This window comes from Myotis yumanensis, unplaced genomic scaffold (assembly GCF_028538775.1).
Source record: "Myotis yumanensis isolate MYYU_CA2020_CCGP unplaced genomic scaffold, mMyoYum1.0.hap1 SCAF_4, whole genome shotgun sequence".
NCBI classification, from domain to species: Eukaryota; Metazoa; Chordata; class Mammalia; order Chiroptera; family Vespertilionidae; genus Myotis; species Myotis yumanensis.
Genome location: NW_027223755.1, coordinates 81782121 through 81805146, shown reverse-complemented (window position 1 = coordinate 81805146; position 23026 = coordinate 81782121). Strand labels below are relative to the sequence as shown.

General features: G+C 36.9%; 1 protein-coding gene across 1 annotated transcript in view; it reads left to right on the top strand.

The window, feature by feature from the left end:
- Window positions 1-23026, top strand: part of BAZ1B (bromodomain adjacent to zinc finger domain 1B) — a 74383-nt gene that overhangs the window by 42203 nt on the left and 9154 nt on the right. Inside the window, exons 8-13 of the mRNA XM_070412769.1 lie at window positions 4723-4861; window positions 5365-5498; window positions 9013-9118; window positions 10074-10172; window positions 14554-14731; window positions 16976-17158. Coding sequence (XP_070268870.1) covers window positions 4723-4861; window positions 5365-5498; window positions 9013-9118; window positions 10074-10172; window positions 14554-14731; window positions 16976-17158 — 839 coding nt within the window. The remainder of the gene's footprint in view (window positions 1-4722; window positions 4862-5364; window positions 5499-9012; window positions 9119-10073; window positions 10173-14553; window positions 14732-16975; window positions 17159-23026) is intronic.

Genomic DNA, 23026 nt, shown 5'->3' with positions numbered 1-23026 from the left:
TTACCTCAAAAAGATACTCTATACTCTTTAGCCATCTGGGACTCTGATCGAGATTGCTTTGAATCTATAGATCAATTTTGGGATCTATAGATTAGAACTATAGATCTAATAGATTTATTGCTATCTTAATATTTTGTCCCTGTCCTCCCTAGACCCAGGCAACCACCAGTCTACTACTGTTTCTCTAGATTTGCCTATTCTGACAATATATAAATAGGATCATACAAAAATGTGATCTTTTATGATTGGCTTCTTTCACTTAGTATATAATGTTTTCAAAGTTCATCTGTGTTGTAGCGTGTTTCAGTAGTACTTTATTTATCTTAATTATTATTTTTAATCCTCATCTGAGAATATTTTTACATTGATTTTTAGAGAGAATGGAAGAGAGAGGGAAAGACAGAAATATTGATATGCATGAAATACATCGATTGGTTGCTTCCTACAGGGTCTGGTCCCGGCAGGAGCCTGCAACAGAGGTATATGCCCTTGACCGGAACCGAACCCGGGACCCTTTGGTTTGCAGTCAGATGCTCTATTCGCTGAGCCAAACCGGCTAGGGCAGTACCTCGTTCCTTTTAATAGCAGAATACTGTTCCATTAATTGGATATACCACATTTTATCAATTGATGGACATTTGGTTTGTTTCCTCCTTTTTGGTTACTATGAGTCTGCTGAAAGCGTTGGTGTACAAGTTTTTGTATGGATGTATCTTTTTATTTCTCTTGGGTATATACCTAGGAACATAATTCCTGGGTCTTATGGTAACTGTTTAACTGTTAGAGAAACTGCCAGACTATTTTTCAAATGGCTGCACAATTTTACTTTACTGTGAACGGTGTATGAGGGTTCTGATTTCTCTACTTGCTGCATCCTCACCAACACTTGTTATTTTGTGATTTGTGGATTATAACCATCCTAGTGGTTGAGAATTGGTATCTCATTAAGGTTTTGATACACATTTCCTTTTTTTTTTTAAGTTTTTCAAATGCGAATTTTATTTATTTTTGGAATAAATAATACATTTGCATGGCTCAAAAATTCAAAAAATACAAGAAGGTTTGTACTCCAGGCAACCACTGTGATACGCATTTCCTGATTACTAGTGATGTTGAGCATCTTTTCATGTGCCTATTAATCATTTGTATATCTTCTTGGGAGAAATGTTAATTCAGATTTTTGCCCATTTTCAAATCAGATTGTCTTATTATTATTATTGAGTTGTAAGAGTTCCTTGTATAGTCTTAGATACAAATTCCTTTTCTCACAGATATATGATCTGCAAATATTTTCACCTATTTTATGTGTTGTCTTTTTACTTTCTTGATAGTGTCCATTGAAGCACAAATTTAAAATTATTTTATAAAGCCCAATTTATCCCCCCCCCACCCCCCTTGATTGCTTGTGGTTTTGGTGTCATATCTAAGAATCCATTGCCAAATCCACAGTCATGAAGATTTACCCCTATATTTTCTTCTAAAAGTCTTATAGTGTTAGCTCTTACATTTACGTCTTTGATTCATTTTGAGTTAATTTTAATATATGGTATGAGGTACGCGTCTAACTTCATTCTGTGGCTATCTAGGGATTTTCTATTATCATTTGTTAAAGGTTATTCTTTCCCCCATTGAATGATCTTGACACCTTTGACAAAAATCATTTGACTACAGATGTATTGATTTATTTATGGACTCTGAATTCTGTTCCATTGATCTGTATGTTTATCTTTACACCAATGTTACAGTGGCTTGATTACTATTGCTTTGTAGTAGTTGTTGAAGTGGGAAGTATGAATTGTCTAACTTGTTCTTTTTCAAGATTGTTTTAGCTGTTCAAGGTCCCTTGCAATGCCATAGTAATTTTAGAATCAGCTTATTAATTTCTACAAAGAAGCCATCTGGGACTCTGATCGAGATTGCTTTGAATCTATAGATCAATTTTGGGATCTATAGATTAGAACTATAGATCTAATAGATTTATTGTCATCTTAATATTTTGTCTTCTGATCCATGTTCAACACCCCAAGCCAAGTCCATCTCCCCAACAATCGCCACACTGTCGTTCGCATCTGAGTTTTTCTTTTTTGCTCAGCTGTCAGCCCCTCTGTCTATAGCAGTGGTTCTTAACCTTCCTAATGTCGCGACCCTTTAATACAGTTCCTCATGTTGTGGTGACCCCCAATTTCATTGTTATAAATTGAACATAATTAAAGCATAGTGATTAATCACAAAAACAATATGTAATTATATATGTGTTTTCCGATGGTCTTAGGCGACCCCTGTAAAAAGGTCGTTTGACCCCTAAAGGAGACGTGACCCATAGGTTGAGAACCGCTGATCTATAGTAATATCAATATTTACTTACTTGATCAGTCTCACAATGTACACAAAATTTGTTTTAGAATTATTACCCATAATAAACTAAGTTTATTAGTTTTTTTTCTTTAAGACATAACTATTTTGATCACTGTTACAGTTTTAAACCTTATGAAAGTTGCCAACTTATGAAATGAAGATAGTAAAAACGCCTTATTTGTCAAAGTTGGATGCTAAGGATTGGGTAGATATATACCTAGAAATAGTCTTAAATTATGTGTGAGAGCCCGGCCGGCATGGCTCAGTGGTTGAGTGTTGACCTATGAACCAGGAGGTCATGGTCCGATTCCCAGTCAGGGCACATGCCTGGGTTGCTGGTTCAATCCCCAGTGTAGGATGGGCATGAGGCAGCCAATCAATGATTCTCTCTCATCATTGTTTCTATCTCTCTCTCCCTCTCCCTCCCTCTCTGAAATAAATAAAAAAATATTTTTAAAAATTGTGTGAGAATTTTACAGTAAGTCAAACAACTTTGTTACTTTATTAGTTTTTTTCATTAGAAAATATGAAAATTTAATTTAAAACAGGTTTTAGGTTACACTACTTAAGGCCATTGAAATGTTTTTATATTTATATGCATATTGTGTGAGTTTGTGCATATAAGTACCTACCAATTTGAAAGAGTATAATTGCATTCCATATTAAAAACAGCATGTAGATTAACTTTATGTCACATTTCAGTGTGTTTTACCTGAAACAATGATTTCTGGAGTTCCTGAAGTGTTACTGTGTGTGTTATATTTATCTTAACCTAGGAGAAAGGCTAGGGAGATGATAGAGGGAAACAAACAGACAAAAAATATGAATATTTTGCCATGGTCAATATTTGAATTGTAGAGTTAGGGCTTTCAATATCCAGTGTTGTAACTACTGAAACTGAATTTGGTTGTCTTTTGGTGACTTTCCCTAGATTGTTTTTTATTTGTAGCTGCAAGAGAAGGAGCTTTTCCTTTATTGTGATTTGGCCATTACTCTTTATCATTTACCTTTGTGTACTGTTCTCTACTGAATCATTGTTGCCAATATAGTTCTATTCAGGCTAGAAAACTTGATTAAAGATAACATGCCATGTTGGTTTTAAATAAATAAGATTGATGCATTTTCCAGATTCTCATCATATTGTAGATATCACCAGTAGAAGATCAGGGTTAAAAATTCTGGCATTGTAAATAGTAGTGCATTGTACTTACAGTATCAAGATTTGTGATGGTTATGGAAAAACTTAAAAGGCAAGATTACTGGGCTGCTTTTGTTGAGAGAAATATCTATCTGGATAGAATAAACCCATATAATCAATGATCAGAAATAAATTGATTAAAACCTTTTTTGTGTGTCCTTAAGAGTGCTAACTAAAAAAATAGTATTGTTAGTTTTGTTTGTTTTTTTGGTTACTAAGGCTAATAAGGTAAATATTCTATCAAATTCCTCAAAGCAAAAATTTGTTTTATTTTGAAATAGTTGTTCTAGTTTTATCCCAATCATTTTGAGGATCCTATGATGGCCCTGTCATAAAATTTTCAATTAATTCCATTTAAGGACTGTTTTAAGGTTACATTTTAAATTATTAATAAAATAAAATAACTTAGTTATTAAAATTAATAAAGTTAAATTTTGGAGAAAAAAGATTTTGATGATGCCTGAGACATCACCAAAATTCAAAGAACATAGGAGGGCCGGATAGAAATTGCTTCCTTTAAATGTCATTTCATTTTTATTTTTATTTTCAATTTCAAGAGAGAGGAAGGGAGTGGGAGAGAAGGGTAGAAATATCAATGAGGAGAGAGAATCATAGATTGGCAGCCTCCTACACACTCCTCTGGGGATTGAGCCCACAACCGGGGCATGTGCCCCAACTGGGAATGGAACCATGATCTCCTGGTTCATAGGACAATGCTCAACCACTGAGCCATACTGGCTGGGCTACATGTCATTTCTTATAACATACTAGAATTAGGAGAAGGAAACTAAGGTCTGATGAAAATGTACTTTATACCAGGCATATGTGATTGATTAATTTATTTTAATCCTCACCCGAGGATATTTTTTCCATTGATTTTTTTAGAGAGAGTGGGAGTGAGGGGCAGAGGGGTAGAGAGAGAGAAACATCGATGTGAGAGAGACACATGGATTGGTTGCCCCTGGCACTCGCCCCAACTGGGGCTGGGGATCAAACCTGCAACCGAGGTACGTGTCCTTGACCGGAAAGCGAACGTACAACCCTTCTGTTGGAGGCTGACGCTCCAACCACTGAGTCAAACTGGCTAGAGCTTCATATGTGATTTAATTTGTAAAAGTGGAATTTACTAGGAAAAAAAAAGTCTAGTTGACTCTCTTTGTCTTTAACAGTGAAACTAGAACGCGAAGCTGAGGAAGAACGAATACGAAAACACAAAGCAGCTGCTGAGAAGGCATTCCAGGAGGGAATTGCCAAGGCAAAACTAGTCATGCGTAGGACTCCTATTGGTACAGATCGGAACCATAATAGGTAACTTACTAAACTTAATTTTTTGTCATCTTGTTAGAGCCTTTACTAGTTATAAAACTGTCAAAAGCATTAAAAATAGATAAACTTTGCTATTCATGGATTTTGGAAACAATTGTTCATCACACATTCATTGAGTATTTATTGAATATATGCCAAATGCTAGGGTTACAAAGTTAAATAAAGACATGACCCTGTTCTTAAGATATCACAAATATGGAGCTTAAAGTATGATGATAGGTGATGTGTGAACCAAATAGTATTTTAAATGGTATTTTAAATGCGTACATTGCATGGAGTGTAAAGTTGAGACATATTAGAAGTTATAAAAATTGCAGATTTTAGACAAGTCTCAAATTCTAAACATTTTGGTATTCTTTGTCTTTATAATTTGTATAGTATTTCTGAATGTTTAGTAATATTCTTTAATTATCTTTCCCAACAATAAAGTCATCTTGTGCTCATGATCTGTCATTATCTTATTAATATGTGGTTGTGATTTATAGATACTGGCTCTTCTCAGATGAAGTTCCAGGATTGTTCATTGAAAAAGGCTGGGTACATGACAGCATTGACTACCGATTCAGACATCACCGCAAAGACCATGCTGACTCACCTGATGAGGATTACTGTCCCCGTAGTATGTATATCTGTTAGTTATTTTACCCTGCCCAAGGAGAGTAAATATTAAGAACTGTTTGTTCTCTGTCATCTTTTTTTTTTTTTTTTTTTTTTTTGGTTAATCCTCACCCAAGGATATTTTTTCATTGATCTTTAGAGAGAGTGAAGGGAGGAGGAGAGACAGAAAGAAACATCTATGTGAGAGAGACACATTGATTGGTTGCCTCCCTCACATGCCCCTACCAGGGCCGGGATGAAGCCTGCAACCAAGGTACATGCCCTGGACCAGAATCAAACTTGGGACTCTTCAGTCCATGGGCTGACGCTCTATCCACTGAGCCAAATTGACTAGGGCTGTAAGATTTCTTTATTGCTTTCTTAGGTAGATGTATTTGAGTGGGGTGAGAGAATGTGAAATGCACAGAAAGCAGGAAACTAACATGTGATTACGAATTTTATTCCAGGCATTGTGTGGAAAGATAAAGAGTTTGAAAACTACTCGTATAAAATCTATATAACATCTTGTTTGGGTATTAAACTTTATATGAGTAGTTTTCAAATTTTGTTCCTTAGAAATCACTTTCTAGGTACCTGAAAGGTTAGAATTGAAGTAAGGGGTCCAAGAAGGCAGATATATGTCTTCTTCCTTTACTTTTAAAATTCATTTATTCAATATTTATGGATCATCTTTTATGTGCCTACCAATTTTTCATGTGCTGTGATACAAGGTAGCAAATAAGATAATGTTCTTTTTCTTATCTGGGTTCTGGTTACATGGGTATATTCAGTTGGCAAAATAAATACATAAATGTACTTTTCTAAATATTTTTTTTACTTGAAGTGTAAAAAACACACACACTCTAGAGCCCCAGTGCACGAAATTCGTGCACTGGAGGGGGGTGTGGCTCTCAGCCTGGCCTGTGCCCTCTTGCAGTCCGGGAGCCCTCAGGGGATGTCCAACTGATGGACATTCTTAGCGCTGCCACAGAGGTGGGAGAGGCTCCTGCCACCACTGCTGCACTCGTTAGCCATAAGCGCGCTCAGGGCTTCTGGCTGAGCGACACTCCCCCTGTGGGAGTGCACTGACCACCAGGGGGCAGCTCCTGCATTGAGCATCTGCCCCTGGGTGGTCAGTGCATGTCATAGCAATGGGTCAGTCTGCTGTTTGGTCAATTTGCATATTAGCCTTTTATTATATAGGGTGTGTGTGTGTATGGAGAGAGAGAGAGAGAGAGAAAGAGAAAGAAATTAGAGCTGGGAGCTTCTGAATGACCAGAGACATATTTGGTTGTCATTATTGGCATAGATGGTAGAGGTCAGGGATGTCACTAAATATCCTACAGTGCATATAATAGCACCCCTCCCTCCCCCCCCACTTCAAAGAATTATGTAGCTTAAAATGTCAATAACGCTGAAGTTGAGAAAGCCTGACCTAACCATCTGAATTTTTCATTTTTATTATTAATTTATTAATTTATTTATTATTTCAGAGAGGAAGGGGGAGAGAAAGAAACATCAATGATGAGAGAGAATCATTGATTGGCTGCCGCCTACATGCCCCACACTGGGGATCTAGACCACAATCCAGGATGTGCCCTGACTGGGAATTGAACCATGACCTCCTGGTTCATAGGTCGGTGCTCAATCACTGAGCCGCACCGGCCAGGTCCAGCTCTATTTTCTATAACTTAATAAAATTTGCTTCTCAAATGTTAGATTATATGTGTGTGTTTTTGCGAAATCTCTTAATTTTTTTTAAAAAAAGTAGTTTTTTTCCCTTTGATAATACCGTAATCCAAACTAAATACTCACAAAATTGATAAATAAGGAAATTAATATATAGCCCAAACTTCAAATTTAAGGCATTTTCCTGTTAAATTATATTAAGTGCTAAATTGTAGTACTAGTAGAAAAATCTAGTTCTGGTAGACTGTAAATACCAGGTGAGGGCAGTTAATGTTTGAGAGCAATAAATGTGAAGTCAGGATCTTCAGACATAGGAAAGTTTCTAGTATACTGAGAGACTGTGAACATGTGTTTAGTGGCTGTCATTAGAAGTTGGGCCTACACAGTTAGAATTTCCTGATTGAAGGTTGGCATCCAAATTCTCTCACTTCTAGAGCATCCTGGTAGATGTTTTTGCTTCTTCTTTAAAAAAAAAAACACAAACATTTTTATTGATTTCAGAGAGGGAGGGGGAGAGATAGAAATATCAATGATGAGAGAGAATCATTGATCAGCTGCCTCCTGTACGCCCTCTACTGGGGATTGAGCCTGTAACCAGGGCATGTGCCCTTGACCAGAATCAAACCTGGGACCCTTCAGTCTGCACGCCAACATTCTATCCACTGAGCCAAACCAGCCAGGGTTGTTGTTGCTTCTTGAACTCTAGTTCCAGCATGGCAGGCTCTCCAAAATTACCTGAATGAAAAGACTAAAAAAAAAAAAAAAAAAAAAGGAGAGATTGTTTGTATTGTAGGAGGGAGAATGGTAGCAGGGAACAAACCAATTATAGTATGAGGTAAGGCTTCAAATACTGGCTTAAGATCTACCTATATTAATGTCACATCCTATACAATAAAGAGGTAATATGCAAATTGACCCTCATGCCCTCATAAGATGGCTGCCTACGACCAGGCCAGCAGGGGGATTAGTGAGGGACAGCCAAACGACTGAACAAGCAGGCTGCATGGGGCAACCAGGCTGGCAGGGGGGTTAGTGCGGGATGACCAGGCTGGCAGGGTGGCAGTTGGGGGTGACCAGGCCAGCAGGGGGAGGGGGGGGGCAGTTAGGGGTGACCAGGCTGGCGGGTGGGGGGGGGTGCAGTTGGGGATGATTAGGCAGTGAGGGGCAACTAGGCCAGCGGGGGGGGGGGGGGGGGGAGGGAGAGGAGGCAGTTGGGGGTGACCAGGCCAGCAGGGGGGGCAGTAAGGCGTGACCAGGCAGGCAGGCAGGTGAGTGATTAGGAGCCAGCAGTCCAGGATTGTGAGAGGGATGTCCGACTGCTGTTTTAGGCCTGATCCCAAGGGGTCCCGGATTGGAGAGGGTGCAGGCTGGGCTGAGGGGACCCTCCCCTCTCCTGTGCATGAATTTCGTGCGCCGGGACTCTAGTATTAGTATATAAGAATTGGTTTACAGAAAAGTTAATCATATCTGACATATGAAAGCTTTCAGGGGTAAGTATTTAGTAGCTTATACATTTTAGTTGACTCTCCTTCAACACAGATGTCTTTGTGTTAACATTGGAGTAAATTATTTGCTTTGATAAAGAGTTATCCCTCTTCATTCTAAGTTGTGAAACTCTTAAACTTTGAACTGTACACCTATTCAACTGTATAGAGAACAAATATCTCAGATAATGTGCTTTATGTAAAATACTTAAAGAGAAGTTAGCATCTATTGTGCATGTGGATATATTTAATAGGCAGCATCTGTTTTTAGTTGTTAGATTTGGTACTGTGTTGTACTGCTTAGATTTGAAACTAGGAATTGGATATTTACTATATTCAACCCAATGTATTAATTTTTCTTAGATAAGAAAGCAAATCTAGGCAAAAATGCAAGCGTGAACACACAACATGGACCAGCAACAGAAATTGCTGTAGAGACCACCATACCCAAACAAGGACAGAATCTATGGTAATGTGAGCATTCATCTGGCTGCTCTTTTTCCTTTCAATGTTAAGAAAGTATTTACTATATTAACACCAGTGAGTTAGTGATTATCTATTCAGATATTTTGTGTTACTTTGATTTCTTGGATATGTAAACTCATTGCTTTAGAAGCAGACTTGATTTTTTTTTTTAATCCTCACTTGAGGTTATATATATATATGTTATTGATGTTAGATAGGAAGGGAGAGGGAGACATCGATGTGAGAGACACATTGATTTGGTTGCCTCTGGACGGTGGATGGAACCTGCAAACCTAGGTATGTGCCCTGACCAGGAATTGAACCCATAACCCTTTGGTGTACAAGACAACGCTCCAACCAGCTGAGCCACCTGGCTGGGGCAAAGCAGACTTGATTTTTTGATAAATATTTATTTGTTCTAAGTTTGAAATTACATTTCCCCCCCTGTAATGTAGCCTTGTATATGATAGATCTTATATAGCATTTGAAGCGCTTTTCCGTACATTTGCAAGTAGAAATATTTAGCATTTTCATTAATTAAAAAATAACTGTATACATAGCCACTAATTTTCCTTTGTGTTGATTCTACTTTTAGGCAGGGAGCTAGGTTCTGAAAGGGCTCTTTGTGATTACATTAACTGCTTTAGCTTTGATAACCTTTGGTTTAATGACCATTTATCTTTTTGAATATCCAAGTTTACGCTTTGAAGGTGTATGGACAAATATGCCTATAACTTGATAAAATTTGTCTCATTATATTTTAGTAGGAATTATGGGCTCCAATGTCCATGGATAAAGTTAACATTAGGCATGGAAATAGTAAACTAGTTCTTCTTGTGAGCAAGTTTGGAATTCTGCTTTCCTAATTCCCACCATCAACCCTAGATTCCTTTCTTAGTGTTTGACTTTTGACCCCCGCACCCCACCCCCAATTATTCAGGCCTGTTTTGCCCCTACAGGTTCTTATGTGATAGTCAGAAGGAACTGGATGAGTTGTTAAATTGCCTTCACCCTCAGGGAATACGAGAAAGTCAGCTTAAAGAAAGACTAGAGAAGAGGTAAGGATTTTCATCTTGCTCTTCACATCTTAATTCTCTTCAGCATTAGATATTATAAATGTCTTAGATATTTTTGTGTGTTCTTTTTTTTTATCCATTAAAAACTATCATTTTAAAAAACATCTAACTTTTATATTTCTTTTGCTTGGTATTTTCTTTTTTAAAAAAAAATATATTTTTATTGATTTTTTACAGAGAGGGAGAGAGATAGAGAGTCAGAAACATCGATGAGAGAGAAACATCAACCAGCTGCCTCCTGCACACCTCCCACTGGGGATGTGCCCGCAACCAAGGTACATGCCCTTGACCGGAATCGAACCTGGGACCCTTGAGTCCGCAGGCCGACGCTTTATCCACTGAGCCAAACCGGTCTTGGCTGCTTGGTATTTTCTTGGCACATCATACTTATTTAGAAAAATATGCTTTTAAACCATGTATATTCAGGGTAACAGGATTAGTCATTGAATAATGCATGTCATGCACCACACTGAAATCCTCTTTGTTGTTAGGCAGCATTGCACATCAGTTGGTGATCAGAAGTATTCTGTCAGTATTCACAATCGCCAAAAAATGAAAAAAATCTAGATGTCCATCAACTGATGGGTAGATGTTCTTATATCCATAAATTCAGCCATAAAAAGGAACAAAGTGCTGATATATGCAACAAAATGGTTGAACCAAGAAAATATGCTGAGTCAAAGAAGCCAGATACAGTAGACTGCATATTTTATGATTTCATTTATATGAGACTTCCAAAATAAGTAAATCCACAGAAAATAGATTATTGTTTGCCCGGGAATGGGAGATGGGGAGAACTGGGAGCCGCTGCTAAAGCTGTGGGATTTTTTATGGGGTGATAAAAATATGTTGGAATTAGGTAGTTTGGTTAGTTCCTCAACATAAAAACCACTAAAAATTTATACTTTTTAAAATGGTGAGTTTAGCCGAAACCGGTTTGGCTCAGTGGATAGAGCGTCGGCCTGCGGACTCAAGGGTCCCAGGTTCGATTCCGGTCAAGGGCATGTACCTGGGTTGCGGGCACATCCCCAGTGGGAGATGTGCAGGAGGCAGCTGGTCGATGTTTCTCTCTCATCGATGTTTCTAACTCTCTATCTCTCTCCCTTCCTCTCTGTAAAAAATCAATAAAATATATTATAAAATAAAATAAAATGGTGAGTTTAATGTTATGTGACTTACATCTCAAAAAACAAACAAAAAACCCCAAACACCCCAAAATCCCAAACAAGAACTGTGCTATCTACTTTTGTCAAGATTTGTTATTGTACTTCCTTTTCTAGGCATTATTTCTATCAAAGCTAGGACAAGGTTTTGGTTTAAGACTACCTTTTATTTCTGACTGCATGCTTTCATGGTTGAATTTAGGTTTGATTGAGAGAATGAAAATACCAGACTTTTATGAGTAGTTGTGGATACATATTGGTTTTAGCCCACTGCTTAATGTGAAAAATTAAAATTATATTCAGGATCATGCTGTATTAATGCAGATATGATTAGGAAAATTAAGAAAGACAAGGGAAAATGTCAGTACACAGAACCACAAAGGAATATAGTTCTATGATGAACCTTCTTATTAAAATACAGTCAAACCTCGCTTCTCAAATGAACAATTTTGTTCTCAACTAAGTTGTTCAAAGAAAAAAGGTCTCGGTTGCTGAACAAATTTCAGTTCTAGGCCTGAAACCCTTTCATGCTGATATAGATCAGCATGACAAATGCATCTCTCAGGCCCTTCTCAGGAAATAGTGCTGTAAATATACATGTATTTTTTGCTTTTGTTGCTGATGAAATGGACAACTAGCACGATTTTAAAACATAAAGAAGCTATCAAGAGTGCTAATGTTGCTAAAGGTATGAAAGAAACAATGATCATAGGCAATTGAAGAGGTAGAGAGTTTGTTCATTTGTATAAATGAAAAGCAGTTAGCTGGTGACTACAAGCAAAGATGCTGCATGCTGACCTGAAAGGTACCCCTGAAACGAGTGCTGAAAGTGATTTGTTTAAGGCTAGTAGGTAGTGATTCGATAAATTTAAGACAAGAAGTGTTTGTTTATAGATTAAACAGTATATTAAACATGTGCTGTATATAAGAAAGTTTAAAACAGGGAATCATTTGGGTGTCTGAAACAAATTAATTCAATTTATATTATTTCTAATGGGAAAAAATTATTCTGTTTTCCAACAAATTGCTTCTTGAACAGCCTTCTGGAATGAATGAAGTTTAGAGCCAAGATTCTACTGTATTTGCTAGGCACATGCATAGGATTGAAAGGACTTGTTCCATTCACTAAAAAAGCTGTCAAGAAGTACATATAGTCTTTGGGGCTTACTGCTCTTTACTTGGCACTAAAGAGCCATCCTTTTTTTTTTTTTAATAACTGAACTCCATTTTTCTTTATATTATTCCATGACTAATTGTGAATCTGCCCCAATTTATTTATCTGTTCTCTTGGTGGTGGTTATTTGAGTTGATTTCCCTGGGGGTATCGAAGGTGATGAGGTAATACGTCACAAACCATTTGAGGTTCAGATTTATTTAAAAATACATAGGGTATCCCCAATAAATGTATGCACACTTTGAATAATTATAAAGGCAATGTTTATTAAAATACATTTTATTCTCAAAATGTAACAGAATCTACACACACACACACATTTTGGGGGGGACACCATATATATATATATATATGCTCTTTATAAGAAAATATGTAAAATGATGGATATAAATTAAAGGGTATGCAGTCAGTTATAGCTCAGTAAAAAAAGATTTTTTTAAAAAAGGTACTAGGCCATTTGGAAACATAAAGAAGTAAATTTTTTTGTTATTCCAATGAACATTTATATACTTAGCCACAGAAACGATCTCAACAAAATACAAAAGTAGAAAGCTTCAGGATATATTCTCTCATCAGATTGCAATAAAATTAGAAATAAATTATTTAAAGATGATTAAAAAGATCTTAACTGGTAGTAAGTTAAGTATATTTCTAGGTAACAATTAGATAAAACAAAATAAAGGGAAATTATATTGAACATGGAAAACAATGAAAGAATCCTTTATTTAAAAAAAATTTTTTTTAATATAGTTTTATTTATTTCAGAGAGGAAGGGAGAGGGAGAGAGAGATAGAAACATCAGTGATGAGAGAGAATCATTGATCGGGCTCCTCCTGCACACCACACAATGGGATCAAGCCTGCAACCCGGGCATGTGCCCTTGAACGGAATAAAACCTAGGACCCTTCAGTCCGCAGGCTGACACTCTGTCCACTGAGCCAAACCTGCTAGGGCTGAAAGAATCCTTCCTATATAATAAAAGGCTAATGTGCAAATTGTCCCCTCCACCTGGAGTTTGACCAGGGGGTGGGGCTGGCCAGCTGGCCACCTACCCATGGGCGGGCCAGCTGGACCCCACCCATGCATGAATTCATGCACCAGGCCTCTAGTCCTTTATAAGAACACCAATAACAATAAAGTTGTATTTAGGAAAATAATATTAAAAACCCATATTATTAAGAAAGAATAGGGAACCTAGTACTCAGTTTAGATGACCTTAAGCTTTAGTTTTCATTTTCGTATAGGAAGCCAACAGTGAAGCTAATAGGTGGCTCCATCCAAGGTAGAGAGTCGTATTTTAGTCTTTCTTTGCTGGGACTTCTCAAATGGTTAATCATTAGTGGAAAAGTGCATGTGAAGTGAAGGTCCTCATGTAGGTTTTCAGTTGAAATCATTTTTTTTCTGTGTTGTGAAGAATTTTAGGCAGATGATTTAAAGTTATCTTGGGTTGGTAGCAATTTTGCAACTGACATAAGCAAGTATACTTTCTCTCTGGAGGAGCACAGCTTTAAACCAGGCCTCAAAGAATTCCCACAAACTTGGATAAAATTCCAAGAAACTCATGGTAAGTTTAAAAATATACAAACTAGTTATCATGAATAAGAGCTAGGAAAAGCAACCCATTTTAGATACTGGAATTTAGCAAATACAGAATAAAATAAGTTTGTTTTTAAAATAAATCAAGAATAAGAGAAATTTGAAATTTTGTGCAAGAAACAGACTACAGTGGGGCCTTGACTTACGAGTGTCCCGACTAACGAGTTTTTTGAGATACCAGCTGTCTCTTGGCAGATTTTTTGCATTGAGTTGATAGAGTAATTTGAGTTAACGAGCTCCTTAACGAGCTCGGTCTTGGAACGAATTAAACTCGTAAGTCAAGGCCCCACTGTACTAAAAATTACCAAGGAGAGATGAAAAATCTAAAGATGTCTTATAGAAATAAAACATGTTATTCAAGTAATTGAAATTTATGAACCATCTTCAAAAGTTTATTTATTTCCCCTCCTGCTTATCCCAACTTTTCTAGGTACCAGGACATTGTTCATTCTATTCACCTGGCCCGAAAGCCAAATTTGGGCCTAAAATCTTGTGATGGCAACCAGGAGCTCTTAAACTTTCTTCGTAGTGATCTCATTGAAGTTGCAACAAGGTTACAAAAGGGAGGTCTTGGTTATGTGGAAGAAACATCGGAATTTGAAGCACGAGTAAGAACATATGAAAACACCCTTTGAAATCTGTTACTCATGAAAACCCAATTTGGAATTGTCCCCTGATACTGTTGTTGACTTCCCCTAGTGATCCTGGAAATCATATGTTTGGGTTTATCTTGAAAGACATGTGGAACTGAAAAATACTCTATATACATATGATATTTTTCCTTTGTCATCTTTTGCTGGTATCCCCCAAAATCTACTAGTTGGCTCAGAGCCTTTTCTATTAAGTTGAATAAAAACTGGTCCGGGAGCCATAGTCCTGTAACATTATTTAACATGTTTATTAGCATGTGATGCCTGTGCTTTAAGGTCTGAAATACATTTGTTGTGTTCTGATTTTATGCATTATTCTTTTTTTTTAATGTATTTTTATTGATTTCAGAGAGGAAGGGAGAGGGAGAGAGAGGTAGAAACATCAGTGATGAGAATCATCAATTGGCTGTCTCCTACATGCCCCCTACTGGGGATTGAGCCCGCAACCCCGGCAGGTGCCCTTGACCAGAATCGAACCCAGGACCCTTCAATCCATAGGCTGATGCTCTGTTTACTGAGCCATACTGGCTAGGGCTGATTTTATGCATTCTTTACACTAGTTAACTCAGGAGAATTATGCTTATATTGGGCAATACTCATGCTGTTAGATTGGAGAATACTATCCATCAATTATTGTAAAATATTTTTTACTGATTTTAAATAATAAAGTCCATATTAACTCTAACCAGCGGTTCTCAACCTGTGGGTCGCAACCACCGGGAAACACATATAGCATATCAGATATTTACATTACGATTCATAACAGTAGCAAAATTACAGTTATGAAGTAGCAACGAAAATAATGTTATGGTTGGGGGTCACCACAACATGAGGAACTGTATTAAAGGGTCGCAGCATTAGGAAGGTTGAGAACCCCTGCGGGTCCTTTCAAATTATTTATGTGCATTATAGCATGTATATTTTTGTTGTATCATTTTTAAATTTTTTTCAACTACAGTTGACATACAATATTATATTAGTTTTAGGTGTGATTGTATAATTTTTATGAGCAGTTACATCTTTCTCAGAAACTCCCTTTGTCCTAATTTATAAACACTTTCTATTTCTTTTTTTTTTATATATATATATTTTATTGATTTTTTACAGAGAGGAAGGGAGAGAGATAGATAGTTAGAAACATCGATGGGAGAGAAACATCGATCAGCCGCCTCCCGCACATCTCCCACAGGGGATGTGCTCGCAACCCAGGCACATGCCCTTGACCGGAATCGAACCCGGGACCTTTCAGCCCGCAAGCCGACGCTCTATCCACTGAGCCAAACCGGTTTTGGCATCACTTTCTATTTCTTTTAGTTTTTATATCACTTCAGGGTCATAACCACCCATGGAGTTGATACTATTTTAAATCTTCTACTGTCAGAGTTTGTATTTCATTTTCTTTGCTATTGGAATTAGCAAATTATAAATGCATCTTATATATGCTACTTTTTCTTTTTAATTAATCTGTTTATGAATTCTTAATACATTTCCTAGGGAAAAGAATTTAAATATCTTTATGTTTTTAAAATTTTTTTAAGAATTATTAACCCAAAATAACTCTGCCATTTTCAAATATTACATTTACTCTTTTATTTATTTAGCAAATATTTACCAAGTGCCCACTTTGTGTCAGACCATACCGTACTAGCATTGGGTTATTATCATTCTTCCTTGTTTCTCTTTGTGGTTATAAAATGGCATCTTTTAATTGTGTGTCTTGCATGACTAAAGAAAGTAGTTCGGTATTTAAGAACATGATTTGGGTCCAAGTGATTTAGCTTCTGTTTCCTCATTCATAAAAAAAAAATGTGAGACTTAGCTGAAGTCAAGTATGTAAAGCATATTACTTAGTTTATAGTTTGTAAGCTAGTAGTTCAGACAATTTCAATTTTCCTTCCTAGTTTTTCTTTGCCTTTAGACTTTGGTTTACACATAATAGGCACTCAGTTTACTGAGCGAAAGAATTGAATTGATTACTTAAGTACAGCAAGTTTCACCATTTTGTGGATCCCTTCGCTGGGGAAATGGAAGTAGTCAGCTACTTTTAAATGCATAAGCCATCCATTGAACTGAGGAACCCAGTTAAACTAATGTTATGTGATCCATTGGTGTCTAGGTTGATTTGAATGTAGTCAAGGATAGTCTCCTTTCATCTTTCTCTCAGCCTTTCTCTTAACCTGGTTTTTTAATCAATTCCTATAGGTGGTCTCTTTGGAGAAACTGAAGGATTTTGGTGAGTGTGTAATTGCCCTTCAAGCCAGTGTCATAAAGAAATTTCTCCAAGGCTTCATGGCTCCCAAGCAAAAGAGAAAAAAACTCCAAAGTGAAGATTCATCAAAAACTGAAGAGGTGGATGAAGAGAAAAAAATGGCAGAGGAAGCTAAGGTATCTAGTTAATGAAGATGTAATTTTATGATTGTGTAGAGTGATTTCGTTTTAAATAGTTAAACCGTATGCTTTTTTAAAATATATTTTTATTGATTTCAGAGAGAGGAAGGGAGAGGGAAAGAGAGATAGAAACATCAATGATGAGAGAGAATCATTGATTGGCTGCCTCCTGCACTCCCCCCACTGGGTATCAAACCCGCAACCCGGGCATGTGCCCTTGACTGGAATCGAACCTGGGACCCTTCGGTCCACAGGCCGACGCTCTTTCCACTGAGCCAAACTAGCCAGGGCAAACCCTATGCTTTTTAGCTACTGTAAACACTACTCCCTGAACCATGTTTGTCACTTTCACTGAAGTTTGTGGTTTTCAAACTGGTCTGTGAAACACAGCCTTATCTCTAGGACTGGGTAATGGGTCAGAATGCCCCCTTCCCGTTTCCCTTTTTTAAAAAGGTGGTAATGGTTTTTAAATTTTTAAAAATTGTGGTAAAATAGACAATACAGTGTACAGATGATGTGTTGTAGAATTGTGCACCTGAAACCTATATAATTTTGTTAACCAGTCTCACTCCAATAAATTCAGTTAAAAAGGTAAAAATGAAAAAAATTGTGGTAAAATATACATAACAGGCAATTTACAATTTTAACTATTTTTTTTTACGAATGCAGATCTGTCATTAAGCATATTCACATTGTTCTTTAACTGTTATCATCATCGATCTCCAGAAGTTTTCATCTTCCTGAACTGAAACTGTTGATTGCAAACACTAAACTACTCATTTTACACCCCACCACAACCCCTGGCAACCACCATTTTCTTTCTATGTCTGTACTAGTATATTTGACTACTATAAGTATAGTCATAGAATATTTCTCCTTTTGTGACTCGCTTATTTAGCAGAATGTCTTCAAAGTTCTCCCACATTGTAATATGTGCCAGAATTTTCTTCCTTTTTAAGTCAGTAATGTCCTAGTGTACATATATAATACCACATTTTGTTTATTCGTCCATGGATGGACACTTGGGTCACTTCCACCTTTTGGCTATTGTGAATAATGCTGCTATGAACATGGGTGTACAACTATCTGTTCTAGTTCCTACTTTCAATTCTTTGGGGTATAGACCCAGAAATAGAATTGTTGGATTACATAGGAATTCTATTTAATTTCTTGAGGAACTGCCACAATGTCTTCCATAGTGGGTGTACCATTTCACCCTCCTACCAGTAATGCATGCGGGTTCCAGTTTCCCACATCTTTGCCAACATTTGTTATGTTCTGTTTCTTTGATAGTAGCCTAGGGTGTGAAGTGGTATCTTGTGGATTTGATTTGTATTTCCCTAATGATTAGTGATGTTGACCATCTTTTCATGTGCTTATTGGCCATATGTCTTATTGTTGGGCAAATGTCTGTCTAGTCCTCTGGCTAGTTTATAATTGAGTTGTTTGGGTGCTTGCTGTCCAGTTGTATGGCTTTTTTTTTTTTTTTTTAATGTTTTTATTGGTTTTAGAGAGAGAGGAAAGGATAGTGGTAGAGAGAAACATAGATAAAAAACATCGATTGGCTGCTTCCTGCATTCCTCCTATTGGGGATTGAGCCCACAACGTCGGCATATGTTCTGACCAGGGATTAGAACCAGGAACCCCTTGGTTCACGTGCCAACGCTAAATCACTGAGCCACACCAGCTGGGCTGTATGGGTTCTTTATATGTTCTGGATATATGATTTGCAAATATATTCTCCTATCCCATGAGCTGCCCTTTCTTTCCATTGATAATATCTTGATGCACAAAAGTTTTAAATTTTAATGTGCAACATCTATTTTTTCTATTGTTGTCTCTGCTTTTGCTGTCCTATATAAGAAATCATTGCCAAATTCAGTATCATGAAGCATTTCCCTGTTTTCTTTTTTAGTTAATTTTTATAGACAGTAAAAGGTAAGAATCCAAGTTAATGGTTTTGTATGTGTGTATCCAGTTCTCTTGTTTTTTAATTTTAAAAGTAGCATGTTCATTGTAAGTCAAAAGTGAGAGCTAAGTAAAATATGAAACAACTCCTATTCTAATTTTACTGCCCAAGAATATCACTCTTTAATAGTTTGATGTGTTTTCTATATACATACAAGGTTGTGGGTTTGTGGATTTTTATAGAATGGAATCCTTTGCATAATGTTCTGCAGTTTTTCATTCATCAGCATATCCTGAACATCTGTCTCCCCTTCCTATGAGTCCATGTAAATGTTCATTTTTCTGACATCTTAATTTCTTACTAATGAACATTATGATGTCTCTGGTTTTTCTTTAAAAAAAAAAAACATTTTTAATAATTTTTATATTTTTAATTGAATTTATTGGGGTTAATAATTTATACATCATCTCTATTATGTGTTCACCTCCCCAAGTCTTTTTTAAAAAAAATATATTTTTATTAATTTCAGAGAGGAAGAAAGAGGGAGAGAAAGATAGAAACATGAATGATGAGAGGGAATCATCTATCGGCTGCCTCCTGCACACTCCCCACTCGGGGGTCGAACCTGCAACCTGGGCATGTACCCTTGACCAGAATCGAACCTGGGACCCTTTATTCCGCAGGTCGACGCTCTACCCATTAAGCCAAACTGGCTAGGGCCCCAAGTCTTCTTCCATCACTATTTATTTCCCCCTACACCTATATTCTCTTCTACCTCTCCCCACCCCATTTTCCCTCTGGTAATCACTATATACTAGTATTGTTGTCTGTGTCTGAGGTTTTTTTTTGTTTGTTTTGCTTAATTCTCTCACCTTTTTCACCCAGCCTGTTTTTTCTTTATTATAATAATCAGCAGCTGTCTTTGTCTGTTTTGTGTATTAGATTTCTGCTTAAAATTATGTAAGAATTTGAAAAGAGTACATTAAAGAAGTCCCAGGCATTATCCAGTAGCATACTTTCCCCTATTTTTGAATTCTCCTTTTCTCCCTTCTTTTGTTTCATAAACAATTGGTAAGAGCTTGTAAGTGTCAGTCACTGTGGTAAGTCTGCAGGTTACAATGATGAGTAAAAGCCAGAAGTCTGTGCCCTCAAGGATCTCATTTTGAGTGTGAGAGATGGTTATAGTAGTGTTATAAGTACTGATGATAAAAAGAGCAGTACCTGAGTCACCAGGGGTACCTGGGGGCAAATTAGAGAGGACTTCCCAGAGGAGAAGAACATATCAGCTAGGTTTTGAGGAATAAATTGGAGTTAATCAGATGGAAGGGTGCATAGGCTGAACTTGGCCTTCTTGTCATTTACAGCTGCCCTCTCAGTTTACATAGAATGAGTCTACTGTCCAAAGCTCCTCAGGTATTTGAACACAGTTGTCAGGTACCCCCTAAATTTCTTCCTAGGGCCAAGGGTGAAACCAGTATGTGATCATTTTGTGGAAGAGGGTAAGCAGAACAGAGAACTAAAACTCCGTTAAATAAAGGTTTAACAATTTGTGACTTAGGCTTAGAGACTTCACATATATGTCATTATCGTACAAGGATTAATTCTCACCTTCTTGTGTTCTTTTTAATGATTATATGGCCTCCAGGTCGCCTAGATGAAGTCTAAGACATTAGATAGTTAATAGTCTCCTTTGCTGAATATTGCATGGGTTTTGCTTTTAACTCAGTTTTATACAGAAGAGTCTCTTTCTTGATATGATCTTTCTCTGCTATTTATTTACCTATAATTTTTCTTATTGAGAACTAGATATAGATTTTTTTTTTTAATATATTTTATTGATTTTTTACAGAGAGGAAGGGAGAGAGATAGATAGTTAGAAACATCGATGGGAGAGAAACATCGACCAGCTGCCTCCTGCACATCTCCCACGGGGGATGTGCCCGCAACCCAGGTACATGCCCTTGACCGGAATCGAACCCGGGACCTTTCAGTCCGCAGGCCGACGCTCTATCCACTGAGCCAAACCGGTTTTGGCAAGATGTAGATTTCTTACATATTTTTTTATTTTTAGTGCTCAACTCCATGGTGAAGTAACCTCCTCTTAGCTTGTCATATGAGACTTGATTCTTAGCTTGAATGGGGAAAAAAATATGAGCACTTTACAGGTTTAATCTTGGGGCCCAGACACACAGTACACAAATGGAAAGCATGGAAGAGTTTCATGGAAAATCAATTAGGTTGCCTACTGAGTAGTTCAACAATGTTCTCCATTAAAATGGCATTATGTCCTTCAGTTCCCTACCAAACAAAGGTCAACTTTGACACAGCTCTGAAATTTTCCACTGTCCTTTGCTTTGACGGTTTCCACTTAGCGTGGGCCAGGGTTTTTTTTAGTTGGCACTAGGTTGTTGCATGAGCTAATATCAGTCTCTAATCTGGGCTTCAGTTTCCTTATTATAAAAGTAGATTATCTCTCAAATATCTTTTTTGTAATAGTTATTGACTTTGAATATTTAATGTTTATTTCATTTCCTTGTATTAAATGGGAAAGACATGGTATAATTTGGCAAAATCTTGGATTCTGTTAAGCTCTCTCCTTAGTGTGGCTCCTTTTGTCCTAACAACCTGATTATCTGTTTTTACATTTTATACATTCTTTGTGGAAAAATATGGTCTGAAGCCTCATTATAGTTTTGCCAAGATATACTGCCTTTTTACTGTTAGGCGGAGGGACTTGCATGTAAACTGACTTCCTCTTGGTTCTGTTATACTCACTTCTATCTAGGGACCAACTTTATTTAAACATGCTAGAGAATTTGAAATTTTCATCAGAGAGTATTTACTGGATGTGTTAAATGTCAAAATTTTTATTTTGCTGCTCTTGATCTGTTTTTGAAAATACTGTTTTGCCCGGCCACTGTGGTTCAGTTGTTTGAGCATCATCCCATGTACCAGGAGGTGGCTGGTTCGATTCCCAGTCAGGGCACATGCCCAGATTTCATGCTTGATCCCCTGTAGGGGGGTGTGCAGGAGGCAGCCAATCAATGTTTCTCTCATTGGTTTCTATCACTTTTCTCCTTTCTGTGAAGTCAGTAAAAACATATTTTAAAACAAAACCAAAAAAAAAAATCTCATACTGTTTTGACTATGATAAGGTTTTGTTTTTTAATGTGCTAGACTGTTTAGAATTTTGTGCAGTGGGAGAAGACCAGGATGCTCTTTCAAATCTTGAGTGCCTAATGTTTTTGCCCTCAAAATTAGAGGCTGGTTGGAGTCTAGGCTGGTCTAGATGGATAACTCAGTGGATATAATAGGACACTGATCATTAGTATGTATAATGCCAAGAGCATTGGTTCGGGATAAATTGGCCCTTAATTGCTGTGAGACCTTGGGTAACCTTTCTTTCCACGAAAAATAATAAATGAATATTACCTAATTGTGCACAAACATTTCCTAGCAACATTATTCAGAATAGCCAAAAAATTGAAGTGATCCAAATGTTTATCAACTGATTAATGGATAAACAAAGTGTGATATATCCATACAATGGATATTATTTGGCAATTAAAATGGAATGAAATACTGATACATGCTATGATGTGGATAAACCTAGAAAGCATGTACAGTAAAGAAGCCAGTCATAGAAGGCCAGATATTATATGAAATGTCCAGAATAGACAAATTTATAGACCACAAGGAGATAAATCGTTACTTATCGGCTGGGTAAATGTGGTGGGGTAGTGTAGGGAATGGGGAATGAGTGCTAATGGGTACAAGGTTTCTTTTGGGGATGATGAATGTTCTAAAATTAAGATTATATTGACAGTTGCACAACTCTGTAAATATATGAAAAACCATTGATTGTACACTTTACAAGGTGAACTTGTCAATATATAAATTTTATCACAATAAATGTTTTTTAAATGAGGTTAAATAAGCCTGTTTTCAAGATCCCT